At 43.8% G+C, this 19,750-nt stretch overlaps 1 protein-coding gene across 1 annotated transcript in view; it reads right to left on the reverse strand.

Moving 5' to 3' along the window:
• RIDA (reactive intermediate imine deaminase A homolog) overlaps positions 1-18,980 on the reverse strand; it is a 31,049-nt gene extending 12,069 nt beyond the window's left edge. Inside the window, exons 1-2 of the mRNA XM_044065634.1 lie at positions 18,928-18,980; positions 12,054-12,122 (exon numbers count right to left, since the gene is read on the reverse strand). Of these exons, the coding sequence (XP_043921569.1) occupies positions 12,054-12,122; positions 18,928-18,970 (112 nt within the window). The 5' untranslated portion in view covers positions 18,971-18,980. The remainder of the gene's footprint in view (positions 1-12,053; positions 12,123-18,927) is intronic.
• Between the last annotated feature and the right edge of the window lie 770 nt (positions 18,981-19,750).

Below are 19,750 nucleotides of genomic sequence, written 5' to 3' on the forward strand. Positions count from 1 at the left end.
TTTTTGTACAAAATAGGCACACTGTCCCAGTTGACTGTGCCGCTTTTGAGAAGGTGCACCACTGCTGTTTGAAGTTGCTACGCAAGAATAATGGCATACTTTGCCCTTTCATAGACACTGCCCTGCAACAAACCATATCCACCATAATAAGAAGTTATGTACTCACCATAACGTTCCATCTGAGTAGGTAAACTTCATTTGTCAGCAACCTATGGGTTATCGGATCCGCATCAGATCCAAGAGGCATGTTTCCAACAGCTAAGATACGAGCTTCAAGCTCCTCCCCCTTAACCATAACTCCCTGCCATCCCTTCCTGACCTCAGATCGAGTTTGCCTAAAGCAAGGCTTGCAATCACCACCCATCTAGGGTAAATTGAGTACAATCTACCGTGAAGCGGGAAAAATCAAGAACATCCAAAGAGGACAGGGGGACGGAGGGAGGGATGGTTGCTGACAAATGAAGTTTACCTACTCAGATGGAACGTTATGGTGAGTACATAACTTCTTAATCTGAAGTAGTCAACTTCATTTGTGCATCAACCTACCGGAATCTTGGGAGGCCCTCAAGGAAGGATGTTCCGGAGCACTGCGGAGCCAAAGGATGTTCTCCCTCTGGAAACCAGATCTAACTTATATTGGTTTATAAATGTGTGAGAAGCCCACGTGGCAGCCGAGCAGATGTCATCCAACGAAACTCTGGCTCGAAAGGCAGCAGAGGTAGAAACAGACAGAGATGAATGGGCATGGACTCCCTGAGGAGCAGGCCTGCCAGAACTCTCATAAGCCAAGAGAATACACTGAGAAATCCACCTGGATAGTGTGACTTGCTTTCCCCAAACTGGATTTAGCAAAGGACACAAACAGCTGATCTGAACGTCTATAACAGGCTGTCCTGTGCAAATAAAATCTCAACTGTCTGTGTACATCCAAAGAGTGCAACTTGTATTTGCCCTTATTTTGGTAATTGGGGAAGAAGAATGGCAAATCAATAGACTGATTAATGTTATTTTCGGAAGCAATTTTGGGAAGAAAAGAGGGATTGGTCCTGAGGGAGTACGGAGGCTTGGCAGAAAGGGCTTGAAGCTCAGAAACCTTTTTGCCAAAGTAATAGCAACTAGGAAAGCCGTTTTCCAGGATAAGAATTCGAGATCTACCGACGCAGCAGGCTCAAAGGGAGAAGCTGTTAAGGCCTGCAGCACCAGCGATAAGTCCCAAGGAGGGATCATATCCTTCACCAGAGGCCTTAGTAGGAAGGTGCCTTTTAATAAGGCCTTACATAATCTGGATGAGGCCAAAGGACCAAGATCACATCCAACGTGGTAATGAGCGATTGCTGCCAACGGTACTTAGACTGTGGAAGAGCTAGCCCCATTATCGAACAGACCTGATAGAAAATCCAGCACAGCTGGTAACGGAGCTGTGAAAGGATCCAGATTCTGATGTTCAGCCCAAATAGAAAAATGTTTCCATTTGCTACGATAAACTTTTCTAGTAGACTGCTTGTGAGCCGCCACTAGGATCGCTTTGACCGGGAAAGAGATACCGGGAGTCCAAATCAACAGTGTAACTGCATCAACCAAGCTGTGAGCTTGAAGTTGTCCAGGTTCGGGGTTGGTAGGCCCAGGGGGTGAGATATCACATGTGGGAGAAGATCTAGAATCCAGGGAGGATTCACTAGATGAGACCACAGATAAGGGAACCATGCCTGACTAGGCCAGAATGGGGCAATGAGAATTATCGTGCTCCCCAACTGTCTGGATTTCTGCAGAAATTTCAGCATTAGGGGAAGAGGCGGTTAAGCATAAAGTAGACCAGGAGGCCAAGCATGCACCACGGCATCTCTTGGTGATTCCCCGGGTGGGGGAATTAGAGCGAAGTAGGTGTCGCACTTCGTGTTTGAAGGAGAGGCAAAAGGATCGCAACAAGGTTGACTCCATTTGGAGATGATCTGCTTCGCCTTCGCTACTTTGGGATTCAGAGACCACTCGTACAGCGAGAGGATGGTGCGACAATCTGTCTGCTAGGATGTTGGACCGACCCGGAATGTGCATCGCTATGAGAAAGCGGTTGGTGGAAATCGCCCATTCCCAAACTCTCATGACCTCTCGACAAAGTGGATAGGACCTGGTTCCCCCTTGTTTGTTGATATACCAAACGACCGACGTTGTCCGTTAGGATCGCAATAGTCCCGACGGGAAGAAGGATCTGAAGTGCTTGCAATGCTAATAGCACCGCCCTCATCTCCAGAACATTGATAATGCAGTGAGGTCTCTGACTGGTTCCACGTGCCTTGGACGGTCCTGCTGCAGCAATGCCCCCCCACCCAAGGCGAGAGGTGGCCGTGGTCACCGTGGCTAGGGAAGGGAACAGAGAAGGGGCACCCCTTTTGGAGGTCCGGAGACTGGAGCCACCACAAGAGGGCACTCCTGCAAACCCTGCTGAGAGGGACAGGATGACTCAGGGGAAAACTTAGGAAGGACCATTGGACTTGGAGAGTCCATTGCAGAATTCTCATAGACGCGCCATGGGAAGGAGATTGATGGTAGCCGCCATCGAACCTAGGGCCCTCAGGACCAGTTCTGCCGGAGGGGTCGGACAATGAAGAATGGCTTGCACATGAAGTCTTAGGGACCGTATCCGGTCCGGAGTTAAGAAAGCTAAGAGCTGGTTTCTGTCCAACCTGGCTCCGATAAAGTCTATGACCCGAGTCGGGAGTAAGGAGGATTTCCCAGTGTGTATTGTGATCCCCAGCCGGGGAGCTAGGCGAAGGAAGAAATTCCTGGCTGTGCAGAGTAGATGCCTTGTGGGGGTGGTCAGGAGTCAGTCGTCCAGGTATGGAAAGACTGGAATTCTCTGGAGTCTCAGGTGGGCCGCTACCACTGCTAACACCTTCGTGAACACCCTGGGGGGTGTGGTGAGACCAAAGGGGAGGACCCTGAATTGGTAATGGCTGGCTCCAAGCCTGAAGCGGAGAAACCTCCTGGATCGTCTGTCCATTAAGATATGGTAGTACGCATCCTTGAGGTCTATGGAGCACATCCAGTCGTTCTCCTACAAGAGGGGGAGAATGGATTGAAGAGTGACCATCCGGAACTTTTCTTTGGCTATTGCCAGGTTCAAGAGGGATAAGTTGAGGATCTGTCTCAAGTCCCCAGTCTTTTTTGGCACTAAGAAGAATCTAGAGTAAAAGCCCAATCCGTACTGGTCTGGGGGGGACGTGCTGGATCGCTATTTCTAGCAGCTGCCGAATTTCTGCGGCTGTGGCCTCCCTCGGATCGGGTGGGACATTGGGGAGGTACCTGGGTCTGAGAGGGGGATGAGAAACGGGATCTTGTAGCCTCTGGATATGATCCAAAGCACCCAGCGGTCTGTCGTGATGGACTCCCAAGCGGCTAGGTGCTTCGAGAAATGCCCCCCAACTGCCTCCAGAGTGGAGCAGTCGGGTAACCCCTCAGGGTTGCTGCATGGGTCGATCAGAGAAAGGTTCTCTGGACCCAAAATTCTTCGGGCCCCCTCTGCCTCTAGGGCGGCGTCCACCCTGTCCTCCTCTGCCTCTGAAGGATGGGGAGTCCGGAGCAAAATGGGATTGCTGAGACTTTCGGAACCACATCTTCTTCTGTCCCTCTTGGTTCTTAGAGAAGGACCTCTGGGGAGCCGAGAAGCAGACTCCGACGGCAGACACCTTCACGTCTTTCTCGCTCTGGACCAAGGTGCCGCACATGGTCTTGCCAAAGAGGGCAGAACCATCAAACGGGGCATTAGTGAATGACGCCTTGAAGGGTTTTGCGAAATCACAGTGGCGGAGCCAGGCCTGTCACCTCAGTACGATGCCCGCTCCGCTAGCTCTAGCAGCTCCTTCCGTAGCATGGGATACCAGCCGCATAGAGGCATTAGAAATCGACCTGAGAGTGGCCATTCGGGTAGAGTATACCTGTTTGTCTTCTGCCGACATGGACTCTGGGGGCGACCCAGCATATTCTTTGATAAGATCCCTCTGGAGCCGCATGACATGTGCCATGTAGTTCAGCGACCTTATGGAGGAGGTGGCTGAAGCAAACATCCACTTCCCCAAATGGTCCATCGCCCGAGACTCCTTGTCAGGGGGATGGACTGAGGGACTCTCTTGGGTACATTCTCTTTTGGTGGCCACCGCTACCAACATGGCATCTACAGGGGTTCCCTTGCTCCAATGAGACCTGTCCGAAGGCGGGCTGAGAATTCTGTCAGGCCTCTTAGGGACAGGCTCCACAGTGTCCGGCTCCTTCCATGTCCTGGTAGTGATCAGATCTACCAGGGGATCAGCCGGAGGGGACACCCAAGAGGTAGACGGGCCTGCTTCAAACACCTCCAGGAACACGGACTCGTCCGAGGTAGGCTTTGGGGCAGACCACCCCCCCCCCCGATCCTGAGCATCTCCATGATGTCTCCAAATGAGACTTCTTTGGGGGGGTGATCTTTGGGAACCTTCCCCTTCCTCCAAAACCGTGTCCTCTGTTAAGGACTCAGGGGAGCTCAAGTGCCTCCTTTTGCACTTGCGTTTGTGAGGAACCTCCTCGGGGGGGGGGGGGGGCTGTCCGAGGAGGCCTCACCAACCACATCTTGTTCCAATAAGGGAACGACATGGGCAGTCTGAGCAGGCTGTCCCTGGGACCAGGAGATGGAAGTCAGACCAGTCTGCGAGGGAGTGCAGGATGGAGCGGTAGCCAAGGCCGGGGGCATGGAATCCCTCGACAGAACCCTCTCCACTACTTCGAATGCCGAAGGAGAGCTACTCTCTCTAGGATCCGAGAGCAGACCCTCACTCGGATCAGACGAGCAGATCGGGGCCAAAGCGATCGGATCTGAAGGGCCAGTACGCTCCGACCTACTTGGAGCCGAAGGCATACTGACCACCTCGGATCCAAAGCTCAACTCTCGACTCTGAGAACCTGGATCTGAAGAAAAGGCACCCAACAGGCTCGAGGGCGCTGTCGGCGCCGAAGTACCCGACTCCATCGGCGCCGACATTCCCCCGGCTCCGACGCTACTCGGCTCCGTAGACCCTGAACCCAGAAAGCGGGTCGAGGAAGGAGCAATCTAGGTGAAAAAAAGGGGTCGAGCTCCCCACCAGAGGGGGGGGGGGCAGGAGCACTCCCATCTGCAGCTGTGCCTAGAGAAACCTTATCATCCGGTCCAAGTCTGCATCTGTTAGGCTTCTTGTAGATCAGGAATAGGCCACCGAGGCGGGACAGGAGTGCCGCCTTGATGACCTCGGAGACCGGGCCTCATCCTCCTCCGGCCCTGGCGAAAAGCTGGTTGAACGGAGCCGTGAAGGAGAAGGTCCAGACGTCCCAGGGGGAGAAACTCGCTTGGCTGGTGGGGCCGAAACGGAGGCCTCGTCCCGCCACTTGTGTTTTTCACTGCACTTCTCCCTCCTGGCTTCCCTATCCTCCTGGCCCAAGGTGGGAGGTTGAGTCCCGGCCAGAGGAAGGGAAACATCCGTCGGCGCTGCCGCAGAGCCACGGAGGGGCCGGAGGACGGAGCCGAGTCCGGGGGCAGGAGTCCCGCCAGAATCAGCTTCGACCTCCGGGTCCCTGATAGCCCTGGAGTTGAGCGCTGCACAAATAGAGCAGTCAGAAGACAGGTGTTCAACCCCAAGGCATATCACGCACAGAGTGTGGCCATCAGCCGGGGAAAGCTTATGGCCACACTTAGGAAAGAAAGTTTTGGTGGCCTCAGACATCCCAACTGAAAACACATGCTAGGCCCCAAAACCACACACACACTCACACACCCTAATGCTGATGAGAAATGGGAGGAAAGGCTAACAATTACATAAACAACTCAACACCAACTCACTCAAAATTTAAACTTTTATAGAAAAAGAAGGATTTTCTCACAGACTGTATAGTCGAAAGCCCGGAGGTTCGAGATCAAGCTGCTGGTAGTAACCGCGGCAAACTAGATCCGAGGTCAGGAAGGGATGGCAGGGAGTTATGGCTAAGGGGGAGGAGCTTGGAGCTCGGATCTTAGCTGTTGGAAACTGCCGGCTCGGATCTGATGCTGATCCGATAACCCACAGGTTGATGCACAAATGAAGTAGACTACTTTAGATCTGCCCTTCATTCACATGTACTGTATGCCCGCCCTTCATTCACATGTACTGTATGCCCCCCCAAAAAACAGAGAAATTAATTAAAAATTTAAGAACTACAGCAGCATTTTGCGATTTCAGCTTGTGATTGGTAAATGCATACACTGTCCCAACAAGTCAATTTGCTTTTACTGATGGTGATGATCTGCTTTCATGTACAAGCTGCCTCCACACCTCTTCTCCAAAAAGGCAGCCCAGTTCTGTGCACACCCGTGATGCTTGATTGAGAGGAAGGTAGAAAAAGAAAATACAACTGCACTGAGCTAAAATCATGGACAATTGAGAGACTGGCACTTACCTCCATAAAAACAAACAAGCGAATTACGCCCGTGCTGTCTTTAGCATTTGTAGTACTTTCCAAGCTCTCAGGATCCCTCTCGCACTGAAACATGCTCCCCTACCTCTGTGGAAGCATACCCACAATCTGGGAGTAAACTAAATGAAACTCATCCCAAAACTGAGCCACATTTTATAAAAGAATTGCCCGGCTACATCTTGCAATAGTACTCTTCCATGAAGATTTTACTTTTCAGCACTGTGGCATGTGACATGTGGTATCACCCTCTATGGTATTCCTGCCAATCAAAATGGTTAGATACCCACACTGGGCCTAATACAAAGCACTCACCCCAGACGTGCAGGCTGAGAAGCATAAGTTACCATAAAAATTACAATTATGACTCTGCGCTCTTTTTACTCTTTAATCTGCTCGATCACAAGCCAGAGCAGAGCTCCAGATCTCTCTGCTTTGCCCAACTCTAGCCACCAACTGATGGTAGCCTTTAAGGTGGGTGTGCAACCACATGGAGGATGAGTTAGATAGAGCACCATGGTGAGGTGGATCACATGCATCTTCACTGTGCTCAGTAGATAAAACAATGTAACACGATTTTTAACTAACTGTAGTTAAGAACATTCAAAATGTCCTAAACTCTACTGGATACTGTCCACATTTCACAGCTCTCGCATCCCTCTCGCGGTTTTCAGAAGGAGTGAGCCTGCAGAGGATGCAGGTGGGAGGATACCACTATGTAGACTTCATCTACCTTAGCCTGGAATGGCATCTGAACAATGCCGGCATGGCTATACTACTGCATATTACACTTCAGATGGTTTCATATTTTTACTGTCCAACATCTTAATTCTCACTCACGCCCCAAAACAGAAATGATAATATATATATATATATATATATATATATATATATATATATATATATATATATATGTATGTATATATATATATATATATATATACACACACACACACATACACATATATATACACATACATATATATATATATATATATATATATATATATATATATATATATATATATATATATATATATATATATATATATATATATATATACACATACACACACACACACACTTTATATATACACACACATATATAAAGTTATAGATAAAATTTTAAAGCCAGTTTGTCTAAATCTACTCCCAATCCCATAATTTAGGTTCAAATATTTACACCCACATGGCCAGCTCATAACATGCTTGCAAAAAACAATAAGTCATTTATAGTAACTCTTTTATGGCTATTAGTCCATCTCACCCATTTCCTAGCTACATGCCAAATGCAAATCATTCACAATGGAGTTCTCGCTCTGAGCAATATAAACCAGCAAGACTAAAATGTTTTTTTTTTTTATTCAGGCATGTCCAAGGGTCAGCTCCCAGTGTTCTCTCCTGTCTATCTGACGAATCTGCGCATCTTGAGGCAATGTAGAAATTGCCTCATGTACACAGACAACCCTCTCCTCCTAGAGGACCCAACACTACAACCTGTGAGAGCTGCACTTATCTAGACAAACTGGAGGCAAAGCTCTCTCCAACCAAGACTGAACTTGACAGTCATGAGGAGAAGGTAAACATTTGCACCACACCACACTCATCACATAGTCTCACTAAATCTACACCACCAAAATCCACACATAGTAAACACAAAAACATTTGCGGAGGTTCTCAATAATAACCTGTTTAAGCAACAGAGACCTCCAAAGCAGAAATGCAAGCAACCTCCATCCCCCAACACAACCCAAATGACACATAGCCCAAAGACTTAGTGTGCCACTCAACCACAGCCAATAAGGCAAAACATACCCAACACACTAGTCATAGGTGACTCTATAGTCAGGCACACTGATGCCCCACTCACCAGGCTAAACAAGAGAAGGTTACTGTCACAGTTGCCTGTCGGGTGCCAGGATCTGCCACATAACCCACCCACTCAGGTCACTCCACAACAAGTAAATATGACTGTCATTGTCCATGTTGGTGTGAATGACCTGAGATGTACCTCCCTGGACTACATGGAGAAACATGGAAGAGCTCTCCGATCTTGTAGCCCAGGCAGGTATGACCCTAGCCCTGAGTAGCATTCTGCCATCGCTCAGAATGATACCGCAGTACAAGGACAAAATGATTGACTTCAACAATTGGCTAAGCTGCTGGTGTCATGTCATTCTAAGGGGATCCATTATCTGTCTGCTTGGGATGACATGGTCGACAGACCACGATGCTTTGCCACAGATGGCCTTGCACCTGTCGCCCCTGGGATTCCGGATACTGGCTAAGGCTCTTGCTGCCCCTATAGTGCCTTTTTTAGGCAAGGTTCAAATAACAAATTCACCACCATAACAGGAACAGGCAAGCAAAAACTGAGGGTAATGCTACTCAATGCTAGAAGTCTAAATCTTAAAATGCACTCACTCAAGGCACTCCTTAAAATGGAGAACATCAATATTTGTGCAGTGACTGCGACCTGGTTCAAGGCTCCAGAGAGCACCCATGCACTACCAGGCTATAACTCATACCACACTTTTCGGCCATGTAACCTGGACTGAAACACCAAAGGCGGAGGTGTGTCCATATTCATTAAGGATATCCACACCTCCAGGCTAGAAGATCAGCATAATGCATCCGAGGTTATCTAAGTGCAACTAAATCTGGGCAAAACTGCAATCCAAATTGTAGCTTGCTACAGATCCCCCACCATGCCCCAGGATTCCCAATCCTCTTTTCTTGATGTACTGGAAAATATTAGGGTTCAACCAAACACCCTAATAATGGGCGACTTCAACTACCCCACCATTAACTGGAAAAACTCCTAGTCTACCAACTTCTTAGCTCAACGCTTTCTGGAATTCATAAACTCCAGTGCCCTGGATCAACATATCCACACCCCTTACCAGGAGCAACAATATCCTAGACCTAGTCATTACCAACATGAGTGACCGATGTTCCACACCTGGTCAACTCCTCGGTCCAATCTGACCATAAGCTAATCACCCCCACACCCATTAAAGAAACCACAGTAAAATAATTCTCCAAAGCCAACTTCATGCTTCTTAAGACAGAAGTGGTGAACTTCATGACACCCATGCAGATGGACAATACAGTTGCAAGTGCTGAATCCTACACAAATGCACTCTAAAAGCACTTACATGAGTGCATGGATCGTGCTATCCCAAACGGAACCAAGATGCTATCCTCCAAAAAAAAAAAGGAAGCCAATCTGGTGGTCCCCTGCCATAAACAAACTGTACAACAGAAGGAAGAAACTGTTGCAAAAGAGAGTAAAATCCCATGAGTGGAGGAGCTCCCTGGTCAGCCTCAATAAGAAGCTGAGATCCCTTATACGATACTCCAAAGCTAGCTACGGAAACAAAATCGCCACTAATTCTAAGGACAACCACAAAGCATTCTATAGCCATGTCAAGAATCTCAATGGCAACACCCAGATCTGCTCTGAGTTACAGCACAACGGCATGAAAATTACAAAACCAACTGATATTGCCAACATCCTGGCAGATAGGTTCAGTGCTAATTTTATCCCTCTCACCCCCTAAGGGCCCGTATCTATAAAGGAAGAATGCAGACTCCCTGTAATCACAACTACGCAGGTAAAAGTTGCACTCTCTAAAGCCAAAAACACAGCATCCATGGGACAGGACAACATCCCAGGCTGCGTTTTACACGAACTTCAGAATGAACTGGCTCCCCACTTAAGCACCATGCTCAATAATAGCCTCGCATCAGGCTTTGTGCCCACTGAATGGTGCACAGCAACAGTTATCTCACTCCACAAAGGGGGAGCCACCACTGATCCCGGGAACTATCGACCTATTAGCCTGACGAGCCTGGTCTGCAAGGCCATGGAACGAATCATCACGGAACTCATAAACAAAGACATTAGTAACCTCCAAACTCTGGATTCCCACCCAGTTCGGATTGTGAAAGGCAGATCATGCCTCCTGAACCTGATAGACTTCCTTGAGGCAGTCACCAAAGGCGTAGATGAGGGTAAGGTGGTTCACACAGCCTATCTTGACCTCACCAAGGCACCATCCCCCATTATGGAATTCTAGCTAAACTCACTAAACTAGGTATAAATCCCTATGTCACAAGTTGGGTTGCCAACTGGCTCACTGATAGAACTCACACTGTAAAAGTTGCAGACTCCAAATCGGACCTCAAAGCAGTGACAAGTGGAGTACCACAAGGTTCCGTCCTGGGACCTCTCCTGTTTGGTATCTACTTCTCTGAAGTACAGGCTAACACAGAAGGCCTTTGGCTAACGAAGTTTGCAGATGACTGCAAACTAGGAGCCATAGTCAAGTCCCCAAATGATGTGGACATCCTACAGAAGGGCCTCGCTGAGACAGATGCCTGGTGTCAGAACCATAGCCTCGAGCTCAATGCCAAAAGTGCAGTGTCATCCCCTTTGGTAAAAACTCTGTACCCATAAACTACCACACAGGCAGCAATCTACTTAACACCGGATGTGTGATAAGAGACCCTGGGACACAGGTGGACAGTAGTTTCTCCTTTGATAGTCACTGCCACAGTAGTCAGGAAGTCCTTCTACATGGCACACCATCATAAAAGGTTTCTCATCCAGGAGAGAAAAAAAAAAAAAAAAGGTAATTGTTCCCCTCCACTCAACACTCTTTAGACCCATTATGGAGTACAATGCCCCTCTTGGAATGTACCTCACAAGACATCTGCAGCAGCTGGAAAGGCCACAGAAGTACCTCACAAAGAGGATTACTGGCCTCCAATAAATGCCCTACACTGACCGCCTCAAAAAACTCCAGCTTTACTCCGTAGCATATCGCCTACTCCAAGGTGATCTCTGCCTAACATATAAAGCTATGTCAAACCCAGAGCTGCTGGACATGCTACACCTAAAGAAATCCCAATCCCTCCGAGCTACACATTCTAGGGACCTAAACCTTGTCACCACAATAAACAGGACATGTTGGAGGGATAGATTCCTGTCCCAGAGACTTCCCATACTCTGGAACAGGCTACCCATCTATGTCAAGCAAAATTCTTCATTAGCACTCTTCAAGAAAAATCTTGATGAGTGGATGGGAAATAGGAAATAACACCCCAGGGATCACTTCTGTGTGTCTGCTTGACAGTGGCACAGGAAAATAACTTTCTTGGGTGGCGTAAGCCAGGGAACCTTGTTGGCTAGGCTTACTTTGGGCCTTGGACCGATAGCCTAGTACCTACCTATGAACCATAACTACTACTGAACACCCTTGCCCAAGGGTGCAGGAAAAGGAACAGCAGACCACACAACAAACTATGAAGTTCACAGAAGCCTTTTTTTTTTTTTTTTAATATATAAATACTTTAAGTAATCAAACTGAAGATTGGACCATTTTCCTTTTATTTGTACAGCAAACATGACTACATTATGACATCACAAGCCACATCTTTGTGGCAGATTTACTATGTTCAGTAGTTAAACTGAAAAGCACATGTTGAGAATCGTGTAATTCATTACCCACCACCTGCCAATGTCAAGTCCTAGACATGCAGATGAAAACAGCCTAAAAACTATGTCTAATACACTTCAGATAGAAAAATGTAATACTTACACTGCTTGTAAACTTCATTAACACCACTGAAGTCATTAATGTCTGCCAAAAGAACAGTAGTTTTCACAACTAGAAAAAAAGAGAGAGATTAGAGATTATCAATCTCATCTTAGTGTATCAACAATTCTCATAACTAATTTCCTCTACAAAGATGACCAGCATTATCCAGCACTTACTACAGTAATATAATATAACTACAAAAATATTCCAATACTGGCAACACTGCAAAAACAGCAGTTTTGCCTGTGCAGCTGTGTATTCTGAATTTTCAGAACAATCAAAACTAAGGTTTGCACTCATGCTGTTAAGACTTTTCAAATACATGTATAAATCAATATGACTATTAAGCCAGAGCATGCCATAATACCACAAACCATCCATCCAAGTATGAACACAAATCTGTCAGACTCTGCTGTAGCCATCCTGGGACTTCAGCAGCCACCTTCTCTGACACCACGGTCCCTTCTTATTCCTTCTCTTCCCCTTATGCTGTTACTAAGATTGTGATGTAAAAATTCACAACTGGCTCCTCTTTTCCTTGGTCTATGCCAAACACCAAAGCTGCTCCGCAGTACATATTTAAGGCAAAGTACATTCATATCGCTACTATGACAGTCACTCCAGCCTCAAGGTTGGTGCTCATCATGGAAGCACACAACACAAAGCCAAAAGGCCATGAGCCAAGGGTACAAAATGAAAAATTTGGAAATACAGTAATCCCAAAACCATGATTCAAATGTTGTACAAAATTCCTCAAAACAGTCACTGACTGCAAACTGAAGGTCACTACCTCGGTGAACATCCATGTGAACACTGCACACCTTGCCAAATCTGCTTCCAAAGAAGCAATCTTTAATTTCCTTAAGTTCCTAACTTACTGTATTGTGGAACCCTAAGTGTCACTTTGATGTGACCTGCTCCCACAGCACATATAGAAGCACAGTCTGTACGGCAGTGCACCCCAATGTGCATGTGCTACCCATGTGCGGTCATCCTTGGATTCCACCCTTCCCAATCCAGATATATATGAGGTGGCCTATCCCTGACATTATACAGATCCATAATCACCAAAATTCAGTACCCAACATACCATCTGCAGTGAACTGCATGTACAGTAGCTCAGTATCATGCTCATTGTTTATTACTATGAACTAGACACTTCCTGAGGAATTCATGAAATGCCCTCTCAGTAATACAAGTAAAAATTTCCTTGCTACCTATAGATGTACTCTGAATGTGATCCTTTATCCCTTGAAAAATAAGCCAGTAAAAGATTCAATATATAGCTCTCCCACATTTTCCCAGGTACACAAACACAGGTTATTTTGAGAACAGTGTATAACCGACCCAAATTAATAGTCAATATAATATGCCACATTACAATTTAAATCAAGTTTGAGAACTACTGATAGGTGTTACAACTGTGTCAGAAAAGTTACCAGTACCTAAAAAAGTATAAGGGGTTTTAAGAGCGACAGACTGCTAGTAAGTATCCTGTGGGGCTTTTTTTTTTTTTTTTTTTTTTTTTAAATATATACTTATTATTGTGTTGGATTTTTTTAGTATATATTTATTATTATTGTGTTGGATTTTTTCAGTTCCCAGTTTAATTTTTCTCAGGATATTAAAGTTTAGGAGATGAGTTTGAAGTAGAACAGTGCTGCTTCCATGTTTGTAGTTTGTGTTTTCTCTGTATTTGTCCTAAAATCACACATTTTACACAAACACGCAAACAATACAAGTGCTCAAAAACATTTAAACTGACAAAAGATAAGCATTTACATTGCCTACAAAAACTGAATACTCAAAAGGTCGCAAACGATGACCTAACTCTACCACAGAACTTTTTTGCCTGAACGGAAGTAATGTTATCAAAAGGGTTTTTTTTATAAGGTAAGATAAGGTATATTGTTAAGGCTAGGAGCCCCTGAACCCCCTTAATAATATGTGCCAATCCTTACCCTGCTCCTAACTGTATATCTTACCTTAGAAAAAAAAAACCATCACTGACATGACCATTACAAATTGTAGCTTGAATACCCACTACACACAAAAACACTAAACCAAATCTTTACTCTTACTGGCTTAATGATTAAGGTGTTTAGCTCAGACACAACGTACAGAGTTCGATTCTCAACCTTGATGGAAATTGGCTAGGCTTAATGGCCGACAAGGGTGACTAGCCTAATACTTAACGTACAAGCACTAACCTGCTAACACTACTAGTTCAACCCTCGTACCTAATCCTAGCTCCAACCTGCACACCCACTTATCTTGGTTGACAACATACAATATACAAGACCACTGCTTGCTCAATTTGTCATTAAACACACTATCCTGCACTTCATAGTCAGCCAAAGCAACATTCAACAAAATTTATCTTAACTTATATGCACACACTTTTCACTATTGTAGGATTCAGTTTATGAGGTGACCTCTGATACATTAACATGTGTACCCCCGCCAGAAAAAAACACAACAGTACCCTGGGGCTTCTTTCGAATGGAAGAATGAATGGTAGCATGGGGAAAAAAAAAACAAATCCCAAACATGAAAAGTGTTGGAAGAATGAAACAAGGCTGGTATGGTGATCTTTCAACTGATCCAGCTAATCAAAGCATTCTACTACAGTAATGAATTTTAAAACATACTGATCGGTTACTTAATACAGCCTTACAATTCTACATCTGGCAACTTTAACAAATATGTGAATGAGTGTTTGCCCTCACTCCTCGAACACATTTCACAAAATTTGCAGACAGTGAAACCAGAAACAAAGATTATATTTAAACTTTTGTTCACTGGGTAGTCAAACTAGAAAAATTGCCTCTTTTCAGTGGAGACCTGAAGTGGTATTTATACTAACTAGAGGAAATCTGGTCAGGGGGCTAGGGAAGCTCCCCTACTCTTTGGCCACTAAGTAGCTCTTGAGGGTTGCTTTACTGATCAAAGTTTCTCTAGACGCAGGAAGAGACAGCAGGTTAAGTGAGGAGCAGTGCAGAAAACTAAATTCTCTCAAACATTCACAATGAGGAAATAACTGTTCAGAGGTGGGAGGAAGGTCTAGATATTCCTGTGCTAATGGAGATGGACCGTGGTGAGCAGAATGCTGATGAGGAAAATAAGTTGGAGCACTATGGTGGATTGCATGCTGGAACAGTAAAAAGAGGTCCTGGCAGAGGAATCTGGAAATTGTGAAAAGTTGGTGGGTACAATGTATGAAAATGTAGTAGCAGAAGTAGTGCGCACTGTTAAACAAAACAAAAAAAAAAAAAATATATATACGAGAATGTTACGTAATCTCATTTTTTGGAGACAATAAAAGGAAGGAAGAATCAGCACCAGGGATAGATGAATTAGGCTAGGATTATAAACAGATGAAAGTGAGAAATTAGTATTCTGTTCAATATTAAACGAACCAACAGAAACATAGCAGATGAAGGGATATGTACATTTACAAGAAAAAGAGGAAAGAAAATATATAAAGACAAAGCACTGAGAAGTGCAGATTATAAAATCTTTATGAAAGTACAAAAAAGGATGCAGACGGTTTTGGATGAAGTTAAGAAAGAGGTCTTCTGAATCCAGGTAGGGGGATAAAGTCTTAACAGATATGATTTTGAAAGAAAAAGGCTGTAAGGCTAGTGGTTCAGAAGTTATAAGCAATGTGGAAGAATCTAGAGATACATTTAAGAGAAAAATTAAAATCTTACAAAAAATAGGTTAGGAAATGTCATATGTGAAAACAATGGTAAACTGATAGGAAGAAAAATTAGGATCCGTTAAGTATGTGTCTGTACTGCTAACATTTCAAACTTTTATAAATTAAAAGCAAAATGGGAGATGGCAAAATTTGTTACATCAGTTTATCTGTTTTACATAGATTTGGTAACCGGGACAAAAACATAAGATATGGACAAGTGGTCATATGAGTGGAGGAATTAAAAAAAGATGGTCGCAGTTTAATAAGCAAAAAACAAAGGGTTGGGTGAAACTAAGAATGGCACACATTGTACTAAGAAGAAAATAAGTATATTAGGAGTGAAATTTGGAGTGTATGAAAATTTAATAAAACTGTAGAAAATCCTGAAATAAATTTAAAAAAATGCTATCATACTGAAAAGTAGTAATCTATCATTTAACAAGAAAGTCCATATTTGAGGTATGTACATTTCCAGATAAAATGGACAAAGCAGCTGATCCTCAAATAAAAATGTAAAAAAATTGAAGATAGAATCGAGTGAAAAGAGAGGTGATATACAATAAAGGAGGCCTGAATCTAAAAAAACTTTCAGTGTACTTTGGCATTTATGCTTGGTTTCTGGTAAAGAAAAAAAAGTTGCAAATAATGGGAAAGTTTGTGTGTGTAAGGTATAAAGTAAGGAAATATGAAGGAGGAAAAAAGAAAAGATGAAAGAAAAGAATATGAAAAATATGGAAGGTGAAAATTAATGACTAATGAAAACAACGGTATGGTGCAAGTATTGAGAAATACTGTATGGTACAGCTTTGGACGGAATGAAAAGATGCAAAAATTCCATAATGAAGGAAAAGCTGAGAATTTTTATGAAGCAGGGAATTTTCATGTGGGAAATTCTGTTGGATAAGTTACTAGTAACATCTTTCGGCTTTTAAGGGTCGCCACAGTGGAACTCCTGTCCGCTAATGGATTGGCAGTGGATTTTACGGTGGCAAGTTGCCAGCCCGATGCCAAACCTTCAAAGAAGACACACCCATTCATGCATGCACCTACCTGTATATCTTTAACGTCACTCAACCGCAGGGAGGACATGCAGACTCCACACAGAAGGTGCTCCAGCCGAAAATCGAACGGGCGAACCTCTTGCTGTCAGAACGCTAACTGCTGCACAACCGCGGCTACTCTGTTGGATAAGTTACTAGCGATATGAAATGTAAGTTCTGAATGAAAATGTGCTAGGCATAATGAGAAGGAAACTTTTTAGAGTGTAAAAAATGAACAGTTTGGGGATAAATTTTAAATGAATGGGAAGGGTTTAAAAACATAATGGTAAACGAGAGAAAATGGGAAGTTAGTAAAATGGGACAGAACACTGTATATTACAATCTGGAAATTTCACTATGGATTACTGTACAATAAACAGAGATGTGTTAGATTAAAAAAGATGGTTGAAGAAGAAAGAATGGGAAATTAAAAATGTTGGCTTTTGTGCATTTTAATTAAAAAAGGAAAATGTGCGCATTATACAGTAATGTAGAAAACTGGAAAGAAATGACAAAATGTTACAAGCATGACTGTATAATTTAAACTATAAACAAGGAAAGATGCAAATAAATGCAAAAAAAAAAAAAAAAAGTACCATGGGGTTTTTTTTTTTTTACATCCACCCATACCAACTCAGGCAGCTGGGACCTTGATTTAATGTCTCATCCAAAGAAATGGGTGGGTATTGGGAACTGATTAACAATGTTACCATTTATGCCCCACTACTAGAGACAAATCCCTCACCATTTACGCTCCACCACTCTAAACAAATCCCTCAAAGACAGAAACAACCTCTTCTCCTACTCTGTTTTACCTTTAAATTCAACACTCTCCCCTAAAAGCTAGTTATCCCATGCCCAGTTTCAGACTCAACATCTATCATTAGCACTCAGTACTGCATCTCCCTACCTCCAGCACTTCCAACCATTACCCACATTATACAGTACAACTCAAAATCACCCCCTCCCCATATACACACACAATGCCAGCAATGGTCTTCTACAGAGCCTGTGTTTTAACTGCTCATTGCACAGTACTTAGCTTTCTTTTTTTGGGGGGGGGGTCACTACACTCAATGCCCTCCTCTCATTGTCAAGTCCACCTTTTAGTTCTGCACTCAAAAGAAAGATGTCATCCCCATCACACCTAACAAGTCCTAACGCACCTTTCCCCTGCACCTACACTCAATATCACACTTTAAAGAAATTATACAAAAGGCCTGCCTTTCAGTCTTTACTAAATAATTCCAAAGTAGTTTAGTGTTGGGACATATCCCCCATGTAGAAGGCTTAAAACACTGCTATTCATTTAGGACAAATGATTGATATTAACCATTTTTCTAATGGAAGGAATACAGTATTTGTTGTGCTCAAGTGAGTGGACAATCAATCCCTCATTCATTTAAAATGTCAAATGCTGCTCCACCTCCCTTCTCCACAAACTCATGCACAAGCAGAAAAAAATGGAAGACAAAATGGAATTCCACTGTATATACATCTTGGCCACTGCCAAAAATCAAGTCCATCTTTTAACCAAGATTTTTCTAGGCGATACGGTTATAACTTTCATCCAGCGTTCCTTCTACCTAGAAGTAGATTACATTATTTCACCATCTTCTGTTCCCAACAACTTGACAAACTCACCTTTCCAGATATGCCTGCACTCATTTAATCACTCTCATTTCTTCCTTCATCATCCATTTCCACTCCTGTTCTCTCAATGCTCCTACTTGGGAAAACACATCTGTTACCTTACCTCTCTCTGGAATACTAAAGCTCACTCAATTTCATTTCGATTTCAAAGCAAATGCCCTCCTTGGAGATGCTGTCCCTCTATACTGCCTGGTCCTCCTTGGAGATGCTGTCCATCTATACTGCCTGGTCCTCACTTCTTACTAAGCTCTTCAAATTCTTGTTACACCCCCCCACACCCCCACACATGCACACAAATTAGCTTTCTCCAAATCTCATCTTGTCAGCCTTAGCTCTATCAGTGCCTACATTCAGCCCTCTACAAATTGTCTCATTTTTAGATAGTGAAATATTTTTTACATTTTTTTAAACTGTCAGAAATAGGGACATTATATACAGTACATGAAAAAAGGAAACACTTGTTTCTGAAAACACTTACCATTATTATAACCACAGTTTGCAGCTTTAAGGATTTCCCCCATATTCGCAAGAGCCTGCATTATTAAAAACAAAGTAGTAAAATGTTCAAAGACCACACTTTGAAAACATTAGTTGTATTATAAAAGCAAACTACTTCTGCAGACAAAGTTCAGTTTCTTCAAAACTACTTATAAGATTATAAAAGTTTACACCTGCAGACGCAATATGTTCAAGTGTGTGTGTGTGTGTGTGTGGGGGGGGGGGGGGATGAAAGATACCCACAAAGAGAAAAAATCAAAATAGGTGGGAGGAGTTATAACAATGTATGAAAACAAATGCTTCCTCAGTCTGTATTCCACATGGTCATGCAGCATTAATATAAAATGGGGCAGGGGAAGATAGAAAACAGATGTAAATGTATACTTTTTAGCCAAAACTCTCTTTTTAAAATCATGAGTTTATACCACCAGCACATGTCGTCCTTCATTAAAATTGGAAGCTGCTAAGAAAGGATTTACAAAAAAAATTGTAAAGTTATTGCGCTTCCATGACACCACACTAAAATACAGGGTCATCTCAAAAGTTGAGCAAGCAATTTGTCATTCTTGCAGATTAGACTACTAACCCACAGTACGATAAAAGAGCGAGCTTAGTGTGCCAGAGTAAAACAGCCTCTGAAGTTGTGCTCCCCCGACTAAACATGAGGCTTGAAACTGGTTATACTATAAGGAAATATATTGCACAGCTAAAAGCCCTACAGAATAATTAACCCAGTTACTTAATATACAGCTCCTGAGTGCTTATAATGAAACTGTTCCAAAACAAATTGTTTTTGTGTTAGG

Source organism: Protopterus annectens, chromosome 3.part0 (assembly GCF_019279795.1).
Source record: "Protopterus annectens isolate FY-2018-M chromosome 3.part0, PAN1.0, whole genome shotgun sequence".
NCBI classification, from domain to species: Eukaryota; Metazoa; Chordata; order Ceratodontiformes; family Protopteridae; genus Protopterus; species Protopterus annectens.